The following is a 27,181-nucleotide window of genomic DNA, read 5'->3' as shown; positions in this document are numbered from 1 at the left end:
CGAGGTCAGGAGATCGAGACCATCCTGGCTAACACGGTGAAACCCCGTCTCTACTAAAAAATACAAAAAACTAGCCGGGCGCGGTGGCGGGCGCCTGTAGTCCCAACTACTCGGGAGGCTGAGGCAGGAGAATGGTGTGAACCCGGGAGGTGGAGCTTGCAGTGAGCTGAGATCCGGCCCCTGCACTCCAGCCTGGGCGGCACAGCGAGACTCCGTCTCAAAAAAAAAAAAAAAAAAAATTAAATTTTAGACTTTCTTTTCTTATAGAGGTTGCTTCTCTTAAAAGCCTTCTTTTGTCTGGCTGTGGTGGCTCATGCCTGTAATCCCAGCACTTTGGGAGGCCGAGGCGGGCAGATCACGAGGTCAGGAGATCGAGACCATCATGGCTAACACGGTGAAACACTGTCTCTACTAAAAATACAAAAAATTAGCTGGGTGTGGTAGCATGCACCTGTGGTCCCAGCTACTTGGGAGGCTGAGGCAGGAGAATTGCTTGAACCCGGGAGGCGGAGGTTGCAGTGAGCCGAGATCACCCTACTGCACTCCAGCCTGGGCAACAGAGCAAGACTCCATCTCAAAAAAAAAAAAAAAAAAGAAAAAAAAGCCTTCTCTTTAAAGGCTTAGCTCTGTATCTCCCAAACAGCAGTTATTCATGTACCATCTGTAAATTTGGCCACATCAGTGTACCACCTATACTATTATTTGCTTAATATTTTCTTTTAAATCTAGTTTACATCAATTTACTCCCCCTTTATGAAAAATTGAGGGGACAGTTTACATACAACAAAAATACCCATTTTAGTTATAGAGTTTGTGTTTTGGAAGTTGTATATAGGGATATTACCACCAGCATGATCAAGATACGAAGCATTGACCTGGTACAGTGGTGCACACCTGTGATTTCAACACTTTGGGAGGCCAAGGCAGGAGGATCACCTGAGCCCAGGAGTTTGAGGGCAGCCAGGGCAACATAGTGAGACCCCCATCTCTATAAAAAATAAAAACTTAGCCAGACTTGGTGGCATACACCTGTAGTCCCAGCTACTTGGGAGGCTGAGGTGAGAGGATCACTTGAGCCTAGGAGGGTGAGGCTGCAGTGAGCCACGATAGGGCTGCTGCACTTGGCCTGGGTGACAGAGCAAGACCCTGTCTCAAAAAGCAAATCCCCTACCCACCCACCCGAAAAAAGGTACAGAGCATTTCCATCTCCCTGAAAATGTCCCTTTGCAGTGGATCCCTGCCCTGCTTTCTGTCATTCTCGCCCTCTTTACCCACCCATCGCATCCCTGCACACCCCCCCTTTTTTTTAACTTCAATTTGTGCTCAACTGTAATGTATCTGCATTCTGAGATTTGAGGTGTGTGTGTGTGTGTTTTTTCCAAATCACATAAAAGTGTGTGTGTGTGTGTGTGTGTGTGTATTTATTTATTTATTTTTGAGACAGACTCTCATCCTGTCACCCAGGCTGGAGTACAGTGGTGCCATCTCAGTTCACTGCAACCTCTGCCTCCCAAGTTCAAACGATTCTCCTGCCTCAGCCTCCTGAGTAGCTGGGGTTACAGGCACACCACCACGCCCAGCTAATTTTTTGTATCTTTAGTAGAGACAGAGTTTCACCATGTTGGACAGGCTGGTCTCAAACTCATGACCTCGTGATCCGCCCGCCTCTGCCTCCCAAAGTGCTGGGATTACAAGCATGAGCCACTGCTGCCGGCCAAATGTATTATTTTTTAAATTCACACTTTGATGAACTGGTTTAACTGAGGAAAGTGTTGATTAGTGTGTTTTCAAAGGATAATTTCCCCCCCCTCCTGAAACAGAGTCTTGCTCTGTCACTTAGGCTGGAGTGCAGTGGTGCGTTCTTGGCTCACTGCAACCTCCGCCTCCTGAGTTCAAGCGATTCTCCTGCCTCGGCTTCCCGAGTAGCTGGGATTACAGGTACCCGCCATCGTGCCTGACTAATTTTTGTGTTTTTAGTAGAGATGGTCTCGATCTCCTGACCTCGTGATCTGCCCACCTCGGCCTCCCAAAGTGCTGGGATTACAGGTGTGAGCCACTGCACCTGGCCTAAGATGAAACAATTTTTAAAGTGACTAGTTCATTAATTCCCAAATCTTAGGCTCTAAAGACTCCTTTTATTTCTACTGTAGCTTCCACTTTTGGAAGATATGATAAACAGCTTTTTTTTTTTTTTTTTTGAGACGGAGCTCCACCTTCCAGGTTCACGCCATTCTCCTGCCTCAGCCTCCCGAGTAGCTGGGACTACAGGCGCCCACCACCATGCCCGGCTAATTTTTTGTATTTCTAGTAGAGATAGGGTTTCACTGTGTTAGCCAGGATGGTCTCTATCTCCTGACCTCATGATCCACCCACCACAGCCTCTCAAAGTGCTGGGATTACAGGCGTGAGCCACTGTGCCTGGCCTTGCCAATTTATAATTTTCTGTTAGCTTTTTTGAAAAATTGAGAGTTGCTCCCTGACCTCCTTAACCATCTTACATTACGTTTGATTCTTGACTTTTCCTCCAGCATTTAAATTGTCAGAACTTTTAAGCAATTTTAACATTACATATGTAATATTTCTTCTGATAGTGAGGGAGTATTTTAGTATCCCATACTGTCCGAAAGTGATAAGAGTCACCTAGCATAAAAACGATTCTTGGCCAGGCAATGTGGCTCACATTTCTAATCTCAGCACTTTGGGAGGCCAAGGCAGGAGGATTGCTCGTGAAGCCAGGAGTTTGAGATCAGCCTGGACAACATAGTAAGACCTTGTCTCTCCAAAACATTTTTAAAAATTAGCTAAGTGTGGTGGCATGTGCCTGTAGCCCTGTCTGCTCAGGGGGCTGAGGTTAGAGGATCACTTGAGCCCAGGAATTCAAGGCTGTAGCCAGCTATGATCACGCCACTGTGACAGCCTGGACAATAGAGCGAGGTTGTGTCTCCAAAAAAAAAAAAAAAAAAAAAAAAGATTGAAAAAGTGCTCATGAAGGTATGAATAGTAGGGCTTGTTTTATAAAATGATCTACCTATTAAAGTCTCAGTTCTGGCTGGGTGCAGTGGCTCATGCCTGTAATCCCAGCACTTTGGGAGGCCAAGGCGGGCAGATCACCTGAGGTCAGGAGTTCGAAACCAGCATGGCCAACATGGTGAAACCCCGTCTCTACTAAAAATACAAAAAATTAGCTGGGCATGATGGCAGACGCCTGTAATCCCAGCTACTTGGGAGGCTAAGACAGGAGAATCACTTGAACCCAGGAGGTGGAGCTTGCAGTGAGCTGAGATTGAGCCACTGCACTCCAGCCTGGGAGACAGAATGAGACTCCATGTCAAAAAAAAAAAAAGTCTCAGTTCTGTGATAGTGAGCATACAGTTGAATGGTTCTTAGAAAAGGAGAATTAAATCATACCTACCATGCATCTGTGTTAGATAAAATTGTAGCAAAAATATTGAACCCACTTCATTTATGCAACAGAATTAACCATACTCGAAATATCATTTATAAATTTGTAGAGAGGTATAACTGTGACTAAATTCTCAGCAATTAGCATCTATCAGAAAATGTGCATGTAGATATATCCACTCTGTAAATGCTTTGTTGCACTTCTTTTGGTTTTGGGATTTTTGTTTGAGACAGAGTCTTGCTGTGTTGCCCAGGCTGGAGTGCAGTAGTGTTATCTTGGCTAACTGCAACCTCCGCCTCCTAGGTTCAAGTGATTCTTGTGCCTCAGCCTCCTGAGTAGCTGGGGTTACAGGCACACTGCCACGCCCAGCTAATTTTTGTATATTTAGTAGAGATGGGGTTTCACCATTTCGGCCAGGCTGGTCTCAAACTCTTGACATCAGATGATCTGCCCCGCCTTGACCTCCCAAAGTGCTGGTTTTACAGGTATGAGCCACCACGCCTGGCCACCCTTTCACTCTTAAAAATGCTTGGGTTTAAGGGTTGGTGGAAAAAGGAAAAAAAAAAAAAAAAAGCCCTGATCTGGATGATGAGTTTATGGCCATTTAGTTGAGACTGTTGTAAAATAGAAATTTTCCCTGTAAAGAGTCACTTTCTTCCCAGGTGAAGCCATTAATCAAACAAGGATAATCTTTAAAATTAAACCTTAGTTCTAAATATGATTTTTGAGTACGAGCTTTTTTAAAGCATTGAGTTGCTTCATTGACTTACTTGATAAAATTGAGAAGCAGTATTGCCCAGTGGTTAAGAGCACTGGTCTTAGAATTTTACTTAGTTTTAAACGTACTATGATTTGGGGCTTGTGAGGAAGTAATGTGTGTAGAGGCGTTAATTATTAGCACGATGCCTGGAATGTAGTAAGCAACCCAGTAAATATTAGTAATTATAAGGATCATAAATCTGATTGAATACTTACTCTGACCCTGCACTCAGTGCTAAGGGATTCAGAAGTTATTTGACATTCTTCTCAGGAACCTGACATAGAATAGTGTTTTTCCTTTTTTTGTTTGTTTGTTTTTTGTTTTTGTTTTTTGAGATGGAATTTTGCTGTCGCCCATGCTGGAGTGCAGTGGCATCATCTCTGCTCACTGCAGCCTCCGCCTCCCACGTTCAAGCGATTCTCCTGCCTCAGTCTCTTGAATAGCTGGGATTACAGGCGCCCCCCACCACGCTTGGCAAATTTCTGTATTTTTAGTAGAGAAGGGGTTTTGCCATGTTGGCCAGGCTGGTCTCAAGCACCTGGCCTCAGGTGATCCACCCACCTCGGCCTTCTAAAGTGCTGGGATTACGGATGTGAGCCACCGTGCCCGGCCTGTTTTTTTTTTTTTCTGCCAACATTATCAGACAGCCTCCTATGTACTAACTAATAGACATCTTTATGCATCTTTATACAATTTAATTCTTCATTTAGGTTTGTGTCTGGCTGTTGCCCTGCTGTTGTTTATTAATGTTGATCATACAGCTATTTTGGCATTGCCCACAGCTATTGAGTATAAGAAATGTGATGAAGAAAGTGGTAACTGCCCTCAGTAGAAGCTTATGAAGATGCTGTTTTTAGTTTTAAGGGATCAGTTAACCTACAACTTTTCATAGAGCATTCCTTGGTTTAGATCTTAATATTATCCTGAAATTGGGTAATACTTTATATTTTGGATTATCCAATTAATGCAACAAACACATGAGGGTCTACAGCATTGGAGTCATTGTTCACATTTTTTCACCCAAACTTAACTATCGGTGCTGCTTTTCCTACCCATCCACTCCCCCACCGGGCTTACCCCCTGAAGAGCAAGAACTATTATTTTTATTTAATTTTTTGAGACAGTCTTGCTCTGGCGCCCAGGCTGGAATGCAGTGGTGCAATTTCAGGTTACTGCAACCTCTACCTCCTGGGTTCAAGCAATTCTCCTGCTGCAGCCTCCCAAGTACCTAGGACTGCAGGCACACGTGACCGTGCCCAGCTAATTTTTGTATTTTTAGTAGAGACGGGATTTCGCCATGTTGGCCAAGCTGGTCTTGAACTTCTGGGCCTCAGGTGATCCGTCCACCTCGGCTTCCCACCATGCTGGGATTATAGGCGTGAGCCACCACGCCCAGCCAGCAAGAACAATTTAAATGTAAGCCAGTCCGTGCAGTGCTTGTGCACTCCAGAGTCAGAGATTCGCCTGGGGATTATGAATCTGCATTTCTCTCGTGCCTCTCAGAGTTTAAACATCTTGTCATTACATGGGATTTTAGTGTTTATAAATGTGTATGCACACAATATGGCTTCTAAACTATTTTGTGTGTGTGTATATATGTATTATATATGTATATAGATATGTGTGTATATATATGTGTGTGTGTGTATTTGTTGTCGAGACAGGTTCTCTATCGTCCAGACTGGAGTGCAGTAGTGTGATTATGGCTCACCACCAAAGCCTCAACCTCCCAGGCTCACGTGATTGTCCCACCTAAACCTCCCAAGTAGTTGGGACTACAAGCACGCACCACCACGCCTGGCTGACTTTTGTATTTTTTTGCATACATGGGGTTTTGCCCTATTGCCTGAGCTGTATTTTGTCTATTTTTTTTTTTTTTTAATTGAGACAAGTTCTTGCTCTGTCACCCAGGCTGGAGTGCAGTGGCATGATCTTGTCTCACTGTAGCCTTGACCTCCTGGGCTCAAGCAATCTTCCCGCCTCAGCCTCCTGAGTAACTGAGACCACATGCATGCACTACCCTGCCTGGCTAACTTTTTTTGTATTTTTTGTAGAGACGAGTTTTTGCCATGTTGCCCAGGCTGATCTTAAACTCCTGGACTCAACTGATCCTCCTGCCTTGGCCTCCCAAAGTGCTGGGATTACAGGCTTGAGCCACCACGCCTGTCATGTTTTATCTATTCTTACTGGAAATATTCGTTATAATTCTATTGAAGGAAATAGCTGTGTTGCGCTTAGAGAACAGTATGTTGATACCCACTCTGGCATGCCTTCCTAAGGGATTTTCAGGGTCATATGACAATCAGAGAATTGAGCCAACTTTAGACCCTTGATCTAAAGAGAAGTCAAAATTAGTAGGAGTCTGAATCCCTGCCTTCAAGAAGCTTGTAATCTAATTGGGGAGCACATTTATACTGGAAAGCACATCTGTAAAACAATTCACAGTAAAGGGTGTAAGGAATCTTGAGGATAAATGGCAGTCGCAACAACTGCAAGCATTCTGTCCTATTGTCCCCATAAATACAGCCAACGTTGTCAAGCAACAAGTCTAGATTTTTGGTTTACGACAGAAGGCGTCATTGTCATTAGAGGGTATGTGAAAGAGCAAAAGTGGCTTTATCCATAAAGGTTTCCTGGAATTATTGACTTGTAATTGAATAGGTGCTAGGCGAGAGATAGATAAAAGTCATGAGAATGTTTGAGACAGGACGGTCGTTGGGAGCATGAAGGTGTGAATCAAGCCAAAGTGTTTATCTTTTCATTTGGCCAGATGGTAGGGGACACACGGGAGTGTCACAGGAGTGAGGATCATCAGGAGCATCACCAGCTGACTCAGGGGTGAAGATAAATTCTCTTGACCATCGTCTGTTCCTCATTCTCCTCACTAACTGTCAGCCCTGAGTCCTTTTTCAAGTGCTTTCTGAGCCTTTTCATAGTTAAAGTGGTGAATTTTATTGAAAACACCTGTTTGAAAATTTGTCTATTTTATCTAAAAATTTGGTTGTGGCTAAATGATTACCTTGTAAGCCCTTGTGGGAGCCAGTGTGATATAATAGAGGTGAGAAACAGGAGTCAGGGACTCCAGGTTTTGGCCCCTCACTGTCATTTATTAGCTCCATGACCATAGGCAAGTCACTTAACCTCTCTGCATCTTAGTTTCCTCACCTCCAAAATGTTAGACCAGAATCAGATGTTTTTATGCTATACTTTTTTTTTTTTTTTTTTTTTTGGCAACAGGGTTTTACTCTGTTCCAGGAGTACAGTGGCACTATCATAGCTTACTGTAGCCTCAAACTCTGAGGCTCAAGTGATCCTCCTACCTCTCCTTCCTAAGTAGCTAGGACTGCAGGAGTGCACCACCGCACCCAGCTAATTTATTTATTTGTTTTTTTTGGAAAAGTGGGGTCTCACTATGTTGCCCAGGCTGATCTGGAACTTCTGGCCTCACGTGATTGTTCTGCCATGGCCTCCCAAACAATTTTTTTTTCTTTTCGGTGAAACTTTTTACAAATAAAACTTTACTTAAAAGCCTGTTATATAAAACAGAGCTGATCTGCTAGGGAGCTAGAGGCCCCAGCTGCTTACGTAACCTTTCCTTCTCAGAGTTCTCCCAGGGGCCTTAAGGCTCAGGAGAACACAGCTGGAAAATCCCTGGACTGGATCCCTTAGGTCCCTTCTAGAATGGAACAATTTCTGAATCTTATATTGATAAATGGAGTGGAATTTCTTAAAAACAATTTTGAGGAGGCAGTGCAGTTTTAAATACGTACATATTGTATGCCACGCTGTAAGATATTGCTAGATACAGTGAGCAATATGAAAAGATAAACACAGTTCTTCCTTTAAGCGGCACACTTAGAAGAGTAAGAGAGGAACAAAAGAGCTCTAACTTATATATAATATTGTATGTATTATTGTGTATAATATATATAATATAATTTATTATTATAACAACTCATACTACATAGAGATTGAAGTCAACAAGAATTTTCTCCCTAAAAATAACTACAGAGATTAATAGAGAAAGGAAAATGAATGTGTGTGTTTTAATTCTGCAAAAAGGTCAGGCACGGTGGCTGACGCCTGTAATCCCAGCACTTTGGAAGGCCCAGGTGGAAGGATAACTTGAGCTCAGGAGTTTGAGACCAGCCTGGACAGCATAATTAGATCTTGTATCTACAAAAAAAATTTAAAAAGTAGCCAGGCATGGTGGCGAGCGCTTGTACTTCCAGGTACTCAGGAGGCTGAGGTGGGAGGATCACTTGATCCCTGGAGGTCAAGGCTGCAGTGAGCCACGATCAAACCACTGTACCCCAGCCTGTGTAACAGAGTGACTGTCTCAAAAATAATAATATTTGTCACAATAGCATGTCTTTGTATCACTGCCACATTGCTTGTCTGAAGTGAAGCTGACTCACTTTGTTATCAGAAGTGATCTCGTCGAAGATCAAGTTGTCCTGCTGCCCTGGAGTGTGGGTCATGCGTTGCCGGTACCCCAGGGCTGTGTACAAAGGCCAGGCTGAGGGGACCTTGTGGTTACCTCCATGGGACTTGTAACTCGTCAAGGGGGAGGGTGGCACCAAGTGTGAAGAAGGGCAGGGTCCTTGGTTTTGGCCTCACGTGGTTCTTCCCAGAATGAATGGTGAAAAAATAATAATTCTGCAGGAAAATTTAAATTATATTTTGTTTACTTTTTGGATGGGAGATAGGTGTACACATGGTACTAAAATTCAAAAGGAACAAAAGGAGGCCAGGTACGGTGGCTCACACCTGCAATCCCAGCACTTTGGGAAGCCGAGGTGGGCAGATCACTTGAGGTCAGGAGTTCGAGACCAGCATGGCCACATGGTGAACCCCCCATCTCTACTGAAAATATGAAAATTAGCTGGGCATGGTGGTGTGTGCCTATAATCCCAGCTACTTGGGAGGCTGAGGCAAGAGGATCACTTGAACCCAGGAGGCAGAGGTTGCAATGAGCAAGATTGTGCCATTGCACTGTAGCCTGGGTGGCAGAGTGAGACTCCATCGCAAAAAGTAAAAATAAAACAGCGACTTTCTGTGGAAAGTGGGGCTGGAGGACTTTTAATTTTTCTGTTATACTTTTGTACTGTTGGAAGTTTTAAAATCATGCATGTATTTTACAGTAAATCCAGAAGAAATGATGCACTTAATTTTTCTGGGTGAATTGTGCTGTAGAGGTAATAGAGTATTATTAAAATTTCTTTCTTTTTTTTTGTCTCTCAGATAGCAGACCCCACGTTAGCTGAAATGGGAAAAAACTTGAAGGAGGCAATGAAGATGCTGGAGGACAGTCAGAGGTGAGCAGGACAGAGGTGACCCTGTTCAACGAGTTCAGCCTGCTGTGAAGCCAGCAACTCCGGTTTCCTTCTGTTAAAGATGCCTCTTGGCTTCACAGTGTCACACACAGCTTTGGCCGACTTGAAAATTGGTATTTGTCTTGGGTAAAGGGTGCCTTGTAATTAAAGGATTTTGAAATTGAGAGGAAGGGCTTACAATATTTAATTCTATTAAGAGTTTCATTTACTTAATATATTGATTTGACTCTATAAGTACTTATTATATATTCAGGTCATATAGAGCACCAAGTAAACAAGAAGTGGGTGGAACTTTTTTGTTGCATATTCTTGTCTTTTCCAGAAACTCAAACGGTACCTGAAACTGGAGGCAGGAAGATGTGATAAATGTGTTTGAAATCCTGCCTCAGTCACTAGGAGGTTATAGGCAACATGGTCGTGTTTGCATGTTCGAGAGTTAGAAATTTGGTATGATGAGGCCAGGCGCGGTGGCTCAAGCCTGTAATCCCAGCACTTTGGGAGGCCGAGGCGGGCGGATCACAAGGTCAGGAGATCGAGACCACAGTGAAACCCCGTCTCTACTAAAAATACAAAAAATTAGCCGGGCGCGGTGGCGGGCGCCTGTAGTCCTAGCTACTCAGGAGGCTGAGGCAGGAGAATGGCGTGAACCCAGGAGGCGGAGCTTGCAGTGAGCTGAGATCGCGCCACTGCACTCCAGCCTGGGCAACAGCGTGAGACTCCGTCTCAAAAAAAAAAAAAAAAAAAAAAAAAAGAAATTTGGTATGATGAAATAAATGAACAGCTTTTTCTTTTCTTTAAATTAGAAGAACAGAAGAGGAAAATGGAAAAAAGCTCATATCCGGAGATATTCCAGGCCCACTCCAGGGCAGGTAGGTGGCAATGAGGATCCATACTTTTAGTTAAGGTATAAATTTTTGTTTGTTTTTGAGACGCAGTCTTGCTCTGTAGTCCAGGCTGGGGTGCAGTGGTATGATCTGGGCTCACTGCAACCTCCACCTCCCAGGTTCAAGCAGTTCTTTCTTGTGCCTCAGCCTCCCGAGTAGCTGGGATTACAGGCGTGCACCACCAAACCTGGCTAATTTTTGTATTTTCAGTAGAGATGGGATTTCGCCATGTTGGCCAGGCTGGTTTCTAACTCCTGGCCTTGACCTCAGGTAATCCACCCACCTTGGCCTCCCAAAGTGCTGAGATTACAGGTGTGAGCCACTGTGCCTGGCCTACAGTTTTCTTAAACCAGTATCTTACCATCATTGAGTTACGGTTTTAGTTTTAATGAACACGTAGCAAATTTAAATAGACTTATATGCAGTATAACATTAGAAAATTGAAGTGCCATTGGCTAGTTGGTGATACTGCTATACCTACTGGCTTCTCTCCCTCTCCCTCTCCCATTTGGAATTTAATAGAGGCTGAGTACAGTGGGCCACACCTGTAATCCCAGCACTTCGGGAGGCCAAGGAGGGAGGATCACTTGAGTCTAGGAGTTCAAGGTTACAGTGATCTGTGATTGTACCACTGCACTCCAGCCTGAGTGATACAGACACTCTCTAATTTTGAGATGGAGTCTCACTCTGTTGCAAGTCTGGAGTGCAGTGGCATGATCTCAGCTCACTGCAACCTCTGCCTGCCGGATTCAAGCAATTCTCTTCCCTCAGCCTCCCGAGTGGCTGGGATTACAGGCGTGCGCCACCACTCCCAGCTAATTTTTTTATTTTTAGTAGAGACAGGGTGTCACTGTTTTGGCCAGGATGATCTCTATCTCCTGACCTGAGGTGATCCGCCTGCCTTAGCCTCCCAATGTGCTGGGACTACAGGTATGAGCCACTGCACCCGGCCAAAAATTTTTTTAAAACCAACAATTTAATACAACCTCATGACTCAAAGTGATACATGGAGCTAGGCACCATGGTGCACACCTGTAGTCCCAGCTGCTTGGGAGCCTGAGGCAGGAGGATCGCTTGAGTCAAGGAGTTCGAGGCCACCCTGAGCAACATGGCGGGACCCTGTCAAATCAAAGTGATATACAAATTCGCCATTATAACTGGGGTATCATACTTAGGTCACTGTTGAAACCTGTAATGTATTTGGTGGACTGAGTTTTATTCTAAGAGGTATTTTAATTTGATAAGATTTATTGTTTTCATAATGTAAATGAAAGGAAAATGTCAAATTTAATTACTTATTTTTTTGGCAACTGAAGCAAATCTGTCACATCTTCATGGTTTGAGTAGCAGGAAAAGTAGCAAAAAAGTAAATAGCTGACTAAAAGTTTCCCAAGACGTTAGCGGTTAATCTGGAATTAGTGTCCCAGCCCTGCTTCCCTGAGACAAACTTATTTTTTTTCCTATTATAACCAAGAAACTGCACATAAGTAAACAGTACAACTCCTTTAAATATCCTTTGACCTGAATATAAATGGAACCAGGTTGCAAAAGAAACATACAGAGGAAGGATCACAGTGTGTCAATAACACGCCAAGATACTAATACTTTTAAAAGTCACTCCTATTCATAGCATGAATAATGCTGATGTGAAGCTAGGTGTGAAGTGCTTTCTCAGCTCAGAACAGGAGGCAGGTCCTATAAAATCTCCTCATTCCAGGCCTACTGATGGAAACCAAAGGCTATAAGGTGTAGTCTCCTGATTCTATGGAAGTTTTCCCAGGAGAGATACTCCCAGCAGCATCTGTAATTCTCAGAATGACAGCGACTTAAGCCACTGACTAGGAGGATTCACACTTAGGAATGCTGCTACCCAGCATTGAAGACTAGTAGCGTGCCAGGCATAGCTAAGCGCTGTTCCCTCACTGTCTGAAGCCTCCCAAATCCATCACATCCGGCTCGGTGAGTTGGAATAGCTTGCTCAAGGTCATGTGGCAGGCAGCCAAGTGTGCCTCAGGGGCCCCTGCCTGCCCTAATCTCTACAGTGTCTAAGGCCCAGAGCCCCTCCCCACTTGAAGGGCAGCACCTTGGGGACAATTGGTTTGGGGACATTGTTTTGATGGCACTTCCTTTTTTGAAAGAGGAAACATCTTTTTAGTCTATTCTCATTGACAGAGGAATAGCTTCACGTTATTCTTGTTGCAAGTTGCCTTGCCATTGCTTGCTACTTTAGCCATTTGAATTCTTTTGATAACCTTCCATCTCCTCATGTAATGAGCATTTCATAGCAACATATCTTGGATAGAAGTAAAATGTTTTTACACTCTAAGCAGATCTCACGTTTCCCAGCTTGGGGAAGAGCTGGTAATAAATGAAGCTTGCATAAAGGCTGTTAGTCCAAACAGACAAGAGCCCTAAAGAGGAAAATTAGATATATCAGTGGCAATGGAGTATTCTGTGACTGTCTAGCATTATAATATACTAAGGATGATTATACATTTGTTATATTTTATATATTTTATATATTTTATATTTTATATAACATACTTATATAAGTATATATTATAAGGACTTTTGGCTCTTACTACATGCTTATTAAATATTCTCTGTCTTGTATTCCAAGATTCAAATGAAATGTGTAGAAATGTTGCTAGAGCAAGACTGGTGACTGGGCAAGGTGGCTCAGGCCTGTAATCCCAGCACTTTTGGAGGCTGAGGCAGGAGGATTGCTTGAACTCAGTGGTTTGAGACCAGCCTGGGCAACATGGCAAAACCCTGTCTCTACCGAAAATACAAAAACAGCTGGGCATGGTGGCTCACGCCTGTAATCCCAACACTTTGGGAGGCCGAGGAGGGTGGATCACTTGAAGCCAGGAGTTGAAGACCAGTCTGGCCAACATGGTGAAACCCCGTCTCTACTAAAAATACAAAAATTAGCTGGGTGTGGTGGCGCACACCTGTAATCTCAGCTACTCAGGAGGCTGAGGCAGGAGAATCACTTAAACCCGGGAGGTGAAAGTTGCAGTAAGCCCAGATCATGCCATTTCCCTCTAGCTTGGGTGACAAAGTGAGACCCAGTCTCAAAAAAATAAATAAAAATGAAAAGACTGGTGACATTTATTAAAATGAAACTCTCATTTAGGTAGGAGATTAACCACAAGTCAGTTTATATCAGAATTCAGTTTATAATTTGAGCTTTGTTTTTTAAAAAGCATAAACTATATACCACATTCTTTCTCTTATAGTTACTTAAGAAAAAAAAAAAAACCCTTTACACTAATTGCATGAGGGAAGCAGCGGGAGAGTGGTGGGGGATGTGTGCTGTTCCCATCAGCCCATCAACTCTTCTTCTTCTGCAGTGGACAAGATATGGTGAGCATCCTCCAGTTAGTTCAGAATCTGATGCATGGAGATGAAGATGAGGAGCCCCAGAGCCCCAGGTAATGAACCTGGCAGCTTCTCTTCTCGAGTGTATGTTCTTGATTTCAGTAGTGATTGTACTCTGACAAGTTGCTCCAATAAGGAGCTATATTTCATCGAGTTACATATGATATTAAAATAATCCTTTTTCTTTTTAGAAAGACATTTATATGTCATATATATTTTGTGAAATGAATGCATTTATTGAAATTAGATCCCGTAGTTTTTATGATATCATGCCTTAGAGAGGCGCTGACTAGAAGGACTGAAGATTGAGTGTTGCATGTCTTTCTGCTGCTGTGCTTCTGCTTCATAAGAATTGCCGCACCCGTATTAGTCATTTAGTTAGTTTTCTCTTTAATTATTTTAAATTTAATGTTTTGAAATAAGTAAAATTGTTCTCTTGGTTCAAAATTCAGATAATAAAAAACGATATACAAAGGGAATTTTCCTTCCTACCTCTATCTCCCTACCGTGTTTTCTTCTCTAGAGACAGACATTACCAGTTTCTTGTGTATTCTTCCAGAGAGATTTTATATGTATTATACACAAGCAAAATGTCCATGCCCACCCTAATACATAATTACTGCGCACATGTTCTGCACCTTGCATTTTTTCACTTATGTCTTGGAGCTCACTGCATATTAATGCACAGGAGCTTTCTCCTTTGTCAGAGCTATGTATTTTACTGTGAACAGATGAACCGTATTTTATTTTATTGGTCCCCTGTCATGTTGCACTGTTACAAACATTGCTGCAGCAAACAACTTTCGACATGTGTCACTTCTTTTTTTTTTTTTTTGAGACGGAGTCTTGCTCTGTCACCCAGGCTGGAGTGCAGTGGCCAGATCTCAGCTCACTGCAAGCTCCGCCTCCCGGGTTTACGCCATTCTCCTGCCTCAGCCTCCCGAGTAGCTGGGACTACAGGCGCCCGCCACCTCGCCCGGCTATTTTTTTGTATTTTTTAGTAGAGACGGGGTTTCACCGTGTTAGCCGGGATCGTCTCTCGATCTCCTGACCTCGTGATCCGCCCGTCTCGGCCTCCCAAAGTGCTGGGATTACAGGCTTGAGCCACCGCGCCCGGCCATGTGTCACTTCTTATAGAAGCAAGTGTCTGGAGGACAAAGTCCTGAAAATGGGGTTGGTATCTCAGACAGTGTGTGCTGTTGTAATTTTGATGGATCCCGCCAAATTTCCCTCCGTGGAGTTGTGACATTTAGCAGTCCCTCCAGCAATGTATGAGAGTACTTTATTTCCACACTTTCACCTGCAAAGGCATTATCAGACTGAAGGATCGTTGATAAGTGATATTCTGATGAGAAATCCGGTAAGTGAGAAATGGTATTTCAGCATAATTTGAATTTGCGGTTTTTTTTTTTATTATGAACCAAGTGAACCAAGTGAAGTGTCTTTTTGTATGTTTTAAGACCCATTTATATTTCTAGGAACTGTCTGTTGCCCATGATCCTAGGTTGTCTTTTTCTTATTATTTACAGTTAACAATTGTGAACTTATTCCTTCTTTTTTACAGTTATTCTTCATAAGGGAAATTAGTTTCAAGTATATATAAAACATTTTATATAATCAATTTTAATTGTATATAAAATAATACCTAGTCCCCCATGAATTTGCTATATTATTGCAATAAATCCTATTTGATATAGAGACTTGGGAATTAATTCTTTTTTTTTTTTTTTTTTTTTGAGATGGATTCTTACTCTGTCACCCAGGCTGGAGTACAGTGGTGCCATTTTGGCTCACTTCAACCTCTGCCTCCCGGGTTCACTCCATTTTCCTGCCTCAGCCTCCCTAGTAGCTGTTACAGGTGCCCACCACCATGCCCGGCTAATTTTTTTGTATTTTTAGTAGAGATGGGGTTTCACTGTGTTAGCCAGGATGGTCTTGATCTCCTGACCTCATGATCCGCCTGCCTCAGCCTCCCAAAGTGCTGGGATTACAGGCATGAGCCACCGTGCCTGGCCAGGATTTCATTCTTTAAAAAATGCTTTCAGCTCATTTTACCTTAGCTCTACCCTCCATAATTCTTAAGGCTGGTATTTAATTTTTAAAATATTTTAATAGGAAATTATTTTAAAACAGTTTGTAGGTACTCAATTTAAAAAGGGATATTTACCTCCCGGAACTCAAATTATAAAAATATTTTTCTGGCCAGGTGCAGTGGTTCGTGCCTGTAATCCCAGCACTTTGGGGGGCCAAGGCAGGTGGATCACTTGAAGTCAGGAGTTCAAGAGCAGCCTAGCCAACATGTGAAACCCCATCTCTACTAAAAATACACAAAATTAGCCAGGCTTAGTGTGGGCGCCTGTAATTCCAGCTACTCGGGAGGCTGAGACCAGAGAATCACGTGAACCCAGGAGGTGGAGGTTGTAGTGAGCCAAGATCGCACCACTGCACCCCAGCCTGAGCATCAAGAGGGAGACTCCGTCTCAGAAAAAAAAATATATATATATATATATTTTTCTCCGTCTCAAAAAAGAGAAAATTCTCACCAGACTATCGATACTGTATATGCATTGAATTTTCATTTGCTTCCTGGGCCATTAAGTAGATTTCACATCTGACAGATATTTCTGTGGAATTCTGTGTCTCTAAGTTCTATGTCCTTTTTTATGGTTTGACTCTAATACTTTGACTTTGCTTAATAGAATCCAAAATATTGGAGAACAAGGTCATATGGCTTTGCTGGGACATAGTCTTGGAGCTTATATTTCAACACTGGACAAAGAGAAACTGAGAAAACTTACAACTAGGATACTTTCAGATACCACCTTGTGGCTATGCAGAATTTTCAGGTAAAGACATGATGAGTTTCCAGTGAAGACTTTTATGAGTCGGGTATAGTCGGAAAGATCTTTTTTCTGGAGCTGTACTACTTGGGTTCAGATTTCCTCCTTCTTGGAAGAAGTGTTTAACCTCTCAATGCCTGTTTCATCGTCTGTTAGATGGGGATAGTATTAATACCTATTTCATAGAAGTGTTGTGAGGATTAAATGAGCTAATAGACTAATACATGTGAAGGGTGGAGAATAGAAGCACATATGTGTTTGATAGGGTGAGCAGTTATTTATTTGTGGGGTATCTAATTGGCACATGTCAGTAGAAGATAGAGCAATGATCTAGATTCAAATACCGTTGTCCCTTATCCTTGGGTGTCCTTGGGGAATTGGTTCTGGACCTCCCATCGTCACCCCATGGATAAAAAAATTCATGGATGCTCAAATCCCTTATGTAAAATAGCACAGTATTTGCATATAATTTAGGCACATCTTCGCATATACTTTAATCTCTTGATTACACATAATACCTAATATGATGTAAATGCTGTGTAAACAGTTGTTACACTGTATTGTTTAGGGAATAATGACAAGGAAAAAAGTCTAGATATTCAGTACAGATGCACCCATCTTTTTAAATTTCTGAAGATTTTTTACTCATGGTTGGTTGAATCCACAGATGCAGAACCCACAGGTTCGGAGGGCCAGCTGTGCTTTGAAAATATTAGCTTGTGTTTTATTAGAAAGAAAAAACTCTTAAGGCCAGGTGCAGTGGCTCATGCCTGTAATCCCAGCACTTTGGGAGGCTGAGGTGGGCGGATCACAAGGTGAGGAAATCGAGACCATTCTGGTTAACACGGCGAAACCCCGTCTCTAATAAAAATACAAAAAAATTAGCTGGGCTTGGTAGTGGACGCCTGTAGTCCCAGCTACTCGGGAGGCTGAGGCACTGCACTCTGGCCTGGGTGACAGAGCGAGACTCCGTCTCAAAAAAAAAAAAAAAAAGAAAACTCTCTCATAAGGAAGATGAATATGTGCTATGAAATTGAAATTTGTTTTATTCTGTGATAATCCTAGCAATATTAAGGAATTACAACAGATGAGCATTCAGTAGGAGACATAGGACTAGTGGTATTGGGTTTATGCTGTTACTTTTATGGAGAAGGAATGTTTGACTAACTTGAGACATTTAACTTGAGAGATCCTCACTTTCAGTGTTGGGAAAGAACTTGGCCAAGCAGGAGTATAAGTTTCCCCAACTTTATTAAAGGAGCAGTGTTCTGTTGTTCTAGTAAAAATCTAATGCCTGTAGTTGAAATTGTACCTCCTCCTCTAGGAGATGGAACCTCAGCAGATTATAGTAAAACCAAAAGTTAGCCTGACTAGCTTTTTTTTTTGAGACGGAATCTCGCTCTGTCACTCAGGCTGGAGTGCAATGGCACAATCTTGGCTCACTGCACCTTCCACCTCCCAGGTTCAAGCAATTCTCCTGCCTCAGTCTACTGAGTAGCTGGGACTACAGGCACTCCATCACAGCTGGCAATTCGTAGAGACGGGGTTTCACCATGTTGGCCAGGCTAGTCTCGAACTCCTGACGTCAGGTGATCCGCCTGCCTTGGCCTCCCAAAGTGCTGAGATTACAGGTGTGAGCCACCACACCCAGCCTCTGACTAGCATTTTTGACAGTTTTATTTACTTTGGATGTTTTAGGGCTGAAACTCGGCTATGAACTATGCCTGTGTTATCCATTGCTGGCTTTAGTTCATAATAAACCAGAACCATGATCTTCAGGCTTCTTATATTTGGGAACTCCTGGTCTCTACTTGTTTTTGGTTTCTGCTCTTTATGGAATTGGGTATGGATGGAGGGTTATTGTCTTGCTGCTTGGTAACCCTAGCTGTAATGAGGTGTCAGCCATCTATGAGGATTTTTCGCATTCCTGTCCTCTCTGCCTAATATAAGTGACAATTCCTAGCTTGAGAAAAGAATTGTCTCCATGATTATTAAGGTTGACTTATACAATCCTTAACCAGAAATAAGAGCATATTCATATGTATCTCTTAACAGATATGAAAATGGCTGTGCTTATTTCCATGAAGAGGAAAGAGAAGGACTTGCAAAGATATGTAGGCTTGCCATTCATTCTCGATATGAAGACTTCGTAGTGGATGGCTTCAATGTGTTATATAACAAGAAGCCTGTCATATATCTTAGTGCTGCTGCTAGACCTGGCCTGGGCCAATACCTTTGTAATCAGGTAATGTGTTATCAGGTGGCTATTTTAAAGAAATAAAGTCTTCTTTTGCCCTGAAAATTTTTAAAGTTGACCCATTTCTCTAGTTGCTGTTCTTATTGAGTTAAAAGAAAGATGGTCTTATATGCTTTTGTCATATTTGTAAAAATTACTGAATTTAGAAATAAAGAATATGTGGTAGATTACCCAAGGGCAACCACAGTCAACATTTTCTCTTTCTTCCCAGACTTTACTCGAAGGGGGTGTGTTTATATGGTTGTATCTGGCTCTTTTCACTTACTGTTAAAACAAGAATATATCATTTTAATAATAATTTTTCAAAGTATAGTTTATTTTTAATGCCTTTATGGTATTTCTTCAAGTGAATATATAGTAATTAACTGTTGCTTTTTTGGAAAATAGTGTTTGCATTCTCTTGCTTTCTGTGACCATTTTCAGGTAATGCTCTTTGTGTAGTGCTGTTAGGGACTTCTCTGTGCATAAAGCTCTTTTTGTATTTTATTTAGGGTTATGGTCCTCAGATGGATTTTCAGAGTCAGTCTAGAATTGCTGGATCAAAGAGCATGACTGTTTTTTTTTTTGTTTTTGTTTTTGTTTTTTTGTTTTTTTGAGACGGAGTCTCGCTCTGTTACCCAGGCTGGAGTGCAGTGATGCAATCTCGGCTCATTGCAGGCTCCACCTCCTGGGTTCACGTCATTCTCCTGCCTCAACCTCCCAAGTAGCTGGGACTACAAGCGCCTGCCACCACGCCCAGCTAATTTTTTTGTATTTTTTTAGTAGAGACAGGATTTTACTGTGTTAGCCAGGATGGTCTCAATCTCCTGACCTTGTGATCTGCCCACCTCAGCCTCCCAAAATGCTGGGATTACAGGCATGAGCCACCGCACCTGGCTGAGCATGACTATATTTAAAGTTCATGGTGCTTCTAGCCCAACTGGGAGGACTACATCGAGATAAGACACTGTTAACCTTCTTTACCAAGAACGTTTGAAAGCAAAACCCATAGGGTTGGAGTGTTCCTCTTTTGTAAGCTGTAGGAGTCCCAGGGGTATGTTTGGGAGACACTCAGTGATTTTTAAATTGATTCTGAGCTGTGATCACTGGTGGCAAGAAATTATGTCCTCTTCTTGAGGGTGTACAAAATGGGGAGTTTAATAATAATACTCTGAAACGTGAAAGGAATTACTTAAGTGTCTACTGCAAGCCAGGCTCTTGGGGACACAAGGCTGTTTGGGGTCAACAGTCTGACCTTCAAAAGATGTGTGAAAGAGTGTTCTGTTGAGAACTGCAGCTGGCAGAGCAGCATATGTAACATGGTTATGTTCATGTTTTTTAAAGTGTGTATCCTTTATAGCTATGTTTTTGTACCTAGAAAAAGACATAATTTTATACCTAGAAAATATCTGAAAGGTTATGTATTAAACTGTTAATGGGTGGATTGCTGGCTTATAGGGTAGGGGGCTAGGCATTTTCACTTTTAATACCTCTATTTTTTTGATGATTTATTTTACTTGGGTGTCACATTCATAATTTTTAATCCTTTAAGGATAAAAATGTGCTTATTAAATTTTTGGTCTCTGAAAGCTACCAAGTCTTAGTCATATAGAACAATATGTTGCAACTGTTTACAATTCCTAAAACTGTAAACTCCTCAAGGACTTGGAAGCTAAACATTAAGAATATAAAATTAAGTTGACAATCACTGTGTCTATGCATAACACTGACTTCACTTCTCTTGAGAAATGTGCATCTGCTAATCCATATTTATTACTTTTTGGGTGTGGGTGGACCCAAAAATAAGATACTGTTCTTTGAATGCCTTCAGCTGGTGTTATTTACCAGTAATGCTTGGAGAAAGAATCCAAAATTACCCCCACGAAAATGCTTACGACCCAGTTGTTTCCGTGTTTGCCAAAGTGTTTCTGGTATATTCTAGAATATACCAAAGATAGTAACTTGACTCATTTAGAAAATTTTACATTTTATCCTCTTATAAGGCACTTGGAAATTCACCTTTTGTTTTTGGCTTGGCTTTCTAAATGTACTTTTACATTGATTTATAATATTAAGAGTTCCTAAGGAGAGAGATTTCTTAGAATAATCATGGCTTGTCTTAGAGCTACAGCCTTTCACAATCTGAAGTGAATGGTGCAGAGAGCTTTCTTGTTAAGTCATGTGTTTTTTCCTGCAGCTCGGCTTGCCCTTCCCCTGCTTGTGCCGTGTACCCTGTAACACTATGTTTGGATCCCAGCATCAGATGGTGAGTTTTACTTCTGGTTTGTAAAATCATGTGGGATTGTGTTTTGAAACTGCCTTTCAAATGAAGTTCTGTTTGCTGGCCTCCAGATAATTAGTAGCTTACTCATGTATTGCTTGGATCCTTGCTTTATGTAATACATGCTTCTGTTAATATGTGAATGTCCATGTAGGTTGGTTCGTATATAGGTCAGGAGCACCTGGCTTTTAAGGAGTCTTGTAATTACTGTATCACCTGCTTTAAGTAGAAACGTAGCAGCTCAATTAAGCACCAGAAATTTCTTCTAAAGCTCGTACTTTTAATGAGTTAGCACTGTTGCCTGGATTTATGAATGGGCAGATTTTGAAAATGAGGTTCTTCATTGTCATCGTGGAATTGAGTTCTGCTTATTTTCAGACATGCAGGTGATAAATCTCTCCTTAATGATTCCGAAAGGAAAATGAAGGGATGGATTTTAGAGTTTTGTATTTCTTTTGTCAAGGTAGTTTTATTTTCTAGTTCAGGTACGTCAATGAGTAATAGTAGAGATACATTCTTGGCTGTTACAGGGGAGTTGAGAGAACATTTCATTTAAATGTAAATGTTTAAAACCAAAGAAATGTTCCTGCATATGTACAGTTTTTACCTTTAATCTTGTTTAACTGATTTTTCTAGTCTTCAAGGAAAACTATTTGATTTTCACATCTATGATGAGAGAAAACAGAAAAATTGTCAAGAGTAAGAATTGATTTGACATTATTTTTGAGAGTTACCTGCTTCTTTTGTAAGTCATAATTTTTCATTTTATAGCTTTTATACCGGGCGCCTCATTTTTTAATGGTTTGTTTTGGTTCCAGGATGTTGCCTTCCTGGAGAAAATGATTAAAGATGACATAGAGCGAGGAAGACTGCCCCTGTTGCTTGTCGCAAATGCAGGTAGGTAGCATGATGCTGAATCTACCGTTTTGAATATACAGAAGTGAGACTAAGTCCTCAGCCTATAAAAGATAGAGTCTTAAGAAATGTGTGTGTGCCGCATGTTTAAGATAGTCCGTATCCACATTGTAGCAAAAACTGTTAAGAGTGAAGTTGGCTCATTAGATTTTCTTTAATCGTTGGTTTGTTTTGGAAGTTATTTTATGTGTGTGTATACCTTTTCATTTAGATTGTAAATGCTTCTCTATCTTCTCCTTCATGTACTTCCTTTCTCTGCTCTAAACTGAATTTTATTTTACTTTTTTGAGACAGTCTCACTCTGTTGCCCAGGCTGGAGTACAGTGGCAGAATCTCACCTCACTGCAATCTCTGCCTCCCAGGTTCAAGTGTTTCTCCTGCCTCAACCTCCTGAGTTGCTGGGATTACAGGTGCGTGGTACCACATCTGGCTAATTTCTTGTATTTTTAGTAGAGACAGGGTTTCACTATGTTGGCCAGGCTGGTCTCGAACTCCTGACCTCAGGTGATCCGCCTACCTCAGCCTCCCAAATTGCTGGGATTACAGGCATGAGCCACTGTGCCTGGCCTGAATTTTTAAATGACACATTTAAGCCAGGTGTGGTGGCACGTGCCTATAGTCCCCTACTCAGGAGACAAGCAAGATGTTGGCTTAAGCCCAGAAGTTCAATACCAGCCTGGGTAACACAGCAAGACTCCATCTCAATAAATAAATAAAAATAATTGTACTGACATTGTAAGATTGTTGTAAAAATTAAACAAGAAAATATATTAAATGTGACACTTAAATATCTACCTTATAGGCGGCAGAGCAACTACCACTTTCTGCTCCATTTATCATATTCAGCATCATACTTGAAATCTAAGACAGTGCAATAAGGTAAAAAAAATAACTGACATATAGATTAGAAAGGAAGAAGTAAAACTTGGTTTGCAGGCATGATTGTATAGATAGAAAACTAAAGAAAAACTACTGGAACTAATTATCAAATCTAAACCATTTTCTGGATTTTTATATACTAGCAAAGAACAATTGGAAATTGAATTTTAAATGTCATTTATAGTAGGATCAAAAAACATGAAAAATTTATGGATAAATTTAACAAAATATATGCAAGATCTATACGTTGAAAACTAAGAATGTTACTGAGGGAAATTCAAGAAGACCCAAAAACGATATGCCATATACATGGTCCTTGGAAGACTAAGTATTAGGTCAGTTCTTCCCAAACTAATCTATAGATTCAATGCAGTCCCTCTTAAAATCTCAACAGGCTGCAATTTCTTATAGAAATTGATGAGCTAATTCTAAAGTTTATATAGAAATACGAGGGATCTAGGAATAGCCCAAAGAATTTTGAGAAAGAACAAAATTGGAAGACTTATCTTGTCGTACTTCAAGACTTCCTATAAAGCTACAAGTAAGACTGTGTGAGATTGGCCAAAGAAAATAGAGAATTCAGAAATAGACTCATGTGACATATATGGTCACTTCAGGTTTTTACAGATGCCCAGGTAATTCAAGGGAGAAAGGACAGTCTTTTTCCATCAGTGGTCTTAGAGCTTGAATAGCCATATGGAAAACAACTGAATCTTAACCCTTATCTTATTCTCTGTATATATAAATATTAACTATAAATGGTTCATCAACCTAAGCATAGACCTAAGACAATAAAATGTCTTGAAGAAAATACAGCAGATCTTTGTGATCTTAGGTTACATTTCTTAGGACATAGAATATGTGAACCATAAATTGTACTTTATCAAAAATTAAAAGCATTCACTGTTTGGAAGCCCCTAGTAAGATGAAAGGTAAGTTACAGGCTGAGAGAAATATTTGCGAAACATTTTTTTCTTATTTCTCTTTTTTTTTTTTTGTCTTTTTTATTTTTTTGAGATGGAGTTTTGCTCTGCTGCCCAGGCTGGGGTGCGGTGGTACAACCTTGGCTCACTGCAACCTCCACCTCCCGGGTTCAAGTGATTCGCCTGCCTCAGCCTCCCGAGTACCTGGGATTACAGGCACATGCCACCACGCCTGTAAAATACAAAATATTTTTGTATTTTTAGTAGAGATGGGATTTCGCCATGTTGGCCAGGCTGGTCTCAAACTCCTGACCTTAGGTGATCCACCTGCCTTGGCCTCCCAAAGTGATGGGATTACAGGCATGAGCCACCACACCTAGCTAACTACTGTCCCAGGCCTGTCATCTTTTAAAATTTCTTTTTCATTCTTTTCCCAAGAAGCTACAAAACATTTGTTTGACAAATAACTTGTATCCAAAATATATCAAGAACTGTTACAACTCAATAAGGAGACTAGCAATACAATTTTTTTTTTTTTTTTTTTTTTTTTTTTTTTTTTTTTGAGATGGAGTCTCATTCTGTTTCCCAGACTGGAGTGCAGTGGTGCAATCTTGGCTCACTGCAACCTCCACCTCCCGGGTTCCAGCGATTCTTCTGCTTTAGCCTCCCAAGTAGCTGGGATTACAGGCATGCGCCACCACACCTAGCTAATTTTTTTTGTATTTTTAGTGGAGATGGGTTTCACTGTGTTGGCCAGGCTGGTCTTGAACTCCTGACCTCAGGTGATCCACCTGCCTTGGCCTCCCAAAGTGCCAGGATTACAGGTGTGAGCCACTGTGCCTGGCCTACAATACAATTTTTTCAGTGAACAGAAGATTTGAGCACATACTTCATCAAAGAAAATGAAAATGTATAGCACTTGAAAAGATGTTTAACATCATTAGTCATTAGTGAAATGCAAATTAAGATCACCATGAGCCATTAGTACATATCTGTTAGAATGGAGAAATTACAGGTGGCTCACGCTTGTAATCCCAACACTTTGGGAGGTTGAGACAGCAAGATCGCTTGCCCTCAGGTGTTAGAGACCAGCCTGGGCAACATGGCGAAACCCCTAGGAAATTTCTACAAAAAGTACTAAACAGTAGCCAGGTGTGGTAGTGTGCATCTGTAGTCCCAGCTACTCGAGAGGCTGCGGTGGGATATTGGCTTAAGCCCAGGAGAGAGAGGCTGCAGTGAGCCAAGATTGCACTACCATACCCCAGCCTAGGTGACAGATCAGACCCTTTCTTAAAAAAAAAAAAAAAAAAAAATTCTTTAAAATACAATGTCAGGCCAGGCACAGTGACTCATGCCTGTAATCCCAGCACCTTGGGAGGCTGAGGCAGGCAGATCACCTGGGTTTGGGAGTTGGAGACCGGCCTGGCTAACATGGTGAAACTTTGTCTCTACTAAAAATACAAAAATAGCTGGGTGTGGTGGCGCTTGCCTGTAGTCCCAGCTACTTGGGAGGCTGAGGGAGGAGAATCACTTGAACCTGGAAGGCGGAGGTTGCAGTGAGCCTAGATAGCCCTACTGTATTCCAGCCTGGGTAACACAGTGAGACTGTCTCAAAGGAAAAAAGGTCAAATGCTGCTGAGGATGCGGAGGACCTGGAGCAAGTGAAATGCAAATACAGCGTCAAATGCAGGGGATGGGGGATGTGCGTTGTTACAGCAACTCTGGAAAAGCTTGGCACTTCCTCAAAAAGCTGAACATAGAATTTTCAAGTCACTATACTGGCTAGGAAAAAAAAATAAACATCGAATTGCCATATAATAATAAAGAGTAATAAAAACATATCTCCGCACAGAGACTTGTATGCTGCCTGGAATCCCAGCACTTTAGCAGGCCAAGGTGGGAGGATCCCTTGAGGCCAGCCTGGGCAACATAGCATGACCTCATATCTACGAAAAATAGAAAAAAATTAGCCCAGCGTGGCGTCTGTAGTCCCAGCTGCTTGGGAGGCTGAGGTGGGTGGATTGCTTGAGCCCAAGAGGTCAAAGCTGCAGTGAACTATGATAGTGTCACTGCACTCCAGCCTGGGTGACAAAGCAAGACCTTTTCTCTAAAAAATAAAAGACTTGTATGCAAATGTTCAGAACTGAAATAACCCCAATGTCCTTCACCTGGTGAATGGATAAACAGATAAACAAATTGTGCTATGTTCAGCTCATGGACAACTAAGCAGTAAATAGAGCTACTGACATACATATTACCGTGAATGAATTTCAAAAGCATATACAAAAAGCCAGACTCAAAAGTTACAATAATGAATGATTCCACTGATAAGAAATTCTACGAAAGTTACAATAATGGATGATTCTACTGATAAGAAATTCTATAAAAGGCAAAACTAGGCCAGGCATGGTGGCTGATGCTTCTAATCCCAGCACTTTGCGAGGCCGAGGTGGGTGGATTACAAGGTCAGGAGATAGAGACCATCCTGGCTAACACGGTGAAACCCCGTCTCCACTAAAAATACAAAAAATAAGCTGGGCGTGGTGGCGAGTGCCTGTAGTCCCAGCTACTCGGGAGACTGAGGCAGGAGAATGGCATGAACTTGGGAGGCAGAGGTTGCAGTGAGATGAGATCATGCCACTGCACTCCAGCCTGGGTGACAGAGTGAGACTCCGTCTCTATTAAAATAATAATAATAATAATGATGATAATAATAATAATAAATTAGCCGGGTGTGGTGGCGGTTGCCTGTAGTCCCAGCTGCTCGGGAGGCTGAGGCAGGAGAATGGCGTGAACCTGGGAGGCGGAGCTTGCAATGAGCCGAGACTGCGCCACTGCACTTCAGCCTGGGTGACAGAGTGAGACTCTGTTTTAAAAAAAAAAAAAAAAAAAAGGCAAAGAACTACAGTGACAGAAGCAGATCAGGATTTTCCAGGGCCAGTGAGGAGTCGGGGAAAGGGTAATTATAGTAGGGTTGACGGGATTTGGGGGTTGGTGGAAGTATTCTAAATCTTGATTATATTGGTGGTTACATGCTCTATATATTTGTCAAAACTCATTGTACTGTATACTTACATGAGTGAGTTTTATTGCATGTAAATCATACTGCAGTAGGCCGGGCTTGGCAGCTCATGCCTGTAGTCCCAGCACTTTGGGAGGCTGAGGGAGGTGGATCACAAGGTCAGGAGTTCAAGACCAGCCTGACCAGTATGGTGAAACCCCGTCTCTACTAAAAATACAAAAATTAGCCAGTTGTGGTGGTGCGCACCTGTAGTCCCAGCTACTCAAGAGGCTGAGGCAGGAGAATCGCCTGAACCTGGGGAGGCAGAGGTTGCAGTGA

The 27,181-nt window shown here is 41.9% G+C and overlaps 1 protein-coding gene across 8 annotated transcripts in view; it reads left to right on the top strand.

The window, feature by feature from the left end:
* The window catches only part of LOC105467728 (pyridoxal dependent decarboxylase domain containing 1), a 60,247-nt gene that overhangs the window by 8,528 nt on the left and 24,538 nt on the right, over nt 1-27,181 (top strand). For 6 of the 8 annotated variants that reach the window (XM_071084154.1, XM_071084152.1, XM_071084151.1 and 3 more), the window contains 7 exons: nt 9,408-9,481; nt 10,303-10,368; nt 13,740-13,820; nt 16,467-16,613; nt 18,663-18,852; nt 21,041-21,109; nt 21,943-22,021. In XM_071084154.1, the coding sequence (XP_070940255.1) occupies nt 9,408-9,481; nt 10,303-10,368; nt 13,740-13,820; nt 16,467-16,613; nt 18,663-18,852; nt 21,041-21,109; nt 21,943-22,021 (706 nt within the window). Of the gene's footprint in view, nt 1-9,407; nt 9,613-10,302; nt 10,369-13,739; nt 13,821-16,466; nt 16,614-18,662; nt 18,853-21,040; nt 21,110-21,942; nt 22,022-27,181 lie in introns of those variants that run through there. The other 2 variants (XM_071084156.1, XM_071084155.1) reach the window with 2 other exon arrangements.

Source organism: Macaca nemestrina, chromosome 18, assembly GCF_043159975.1.
Source record: "Macaca nemestrina isolate mMacNem1 chromosome 18, mMacNem.hap1, whole genome shotgun sequence".
NCBI classification, from domain to species: Eukaryota; Metazoa; Chordata; class Mammalia; order Primates; family Cercopithecidae; genus Macaca; species Macaca nemestrina.
This window is presented reverse-complemented; position numbering and strand designations above follow the sequence as displayed.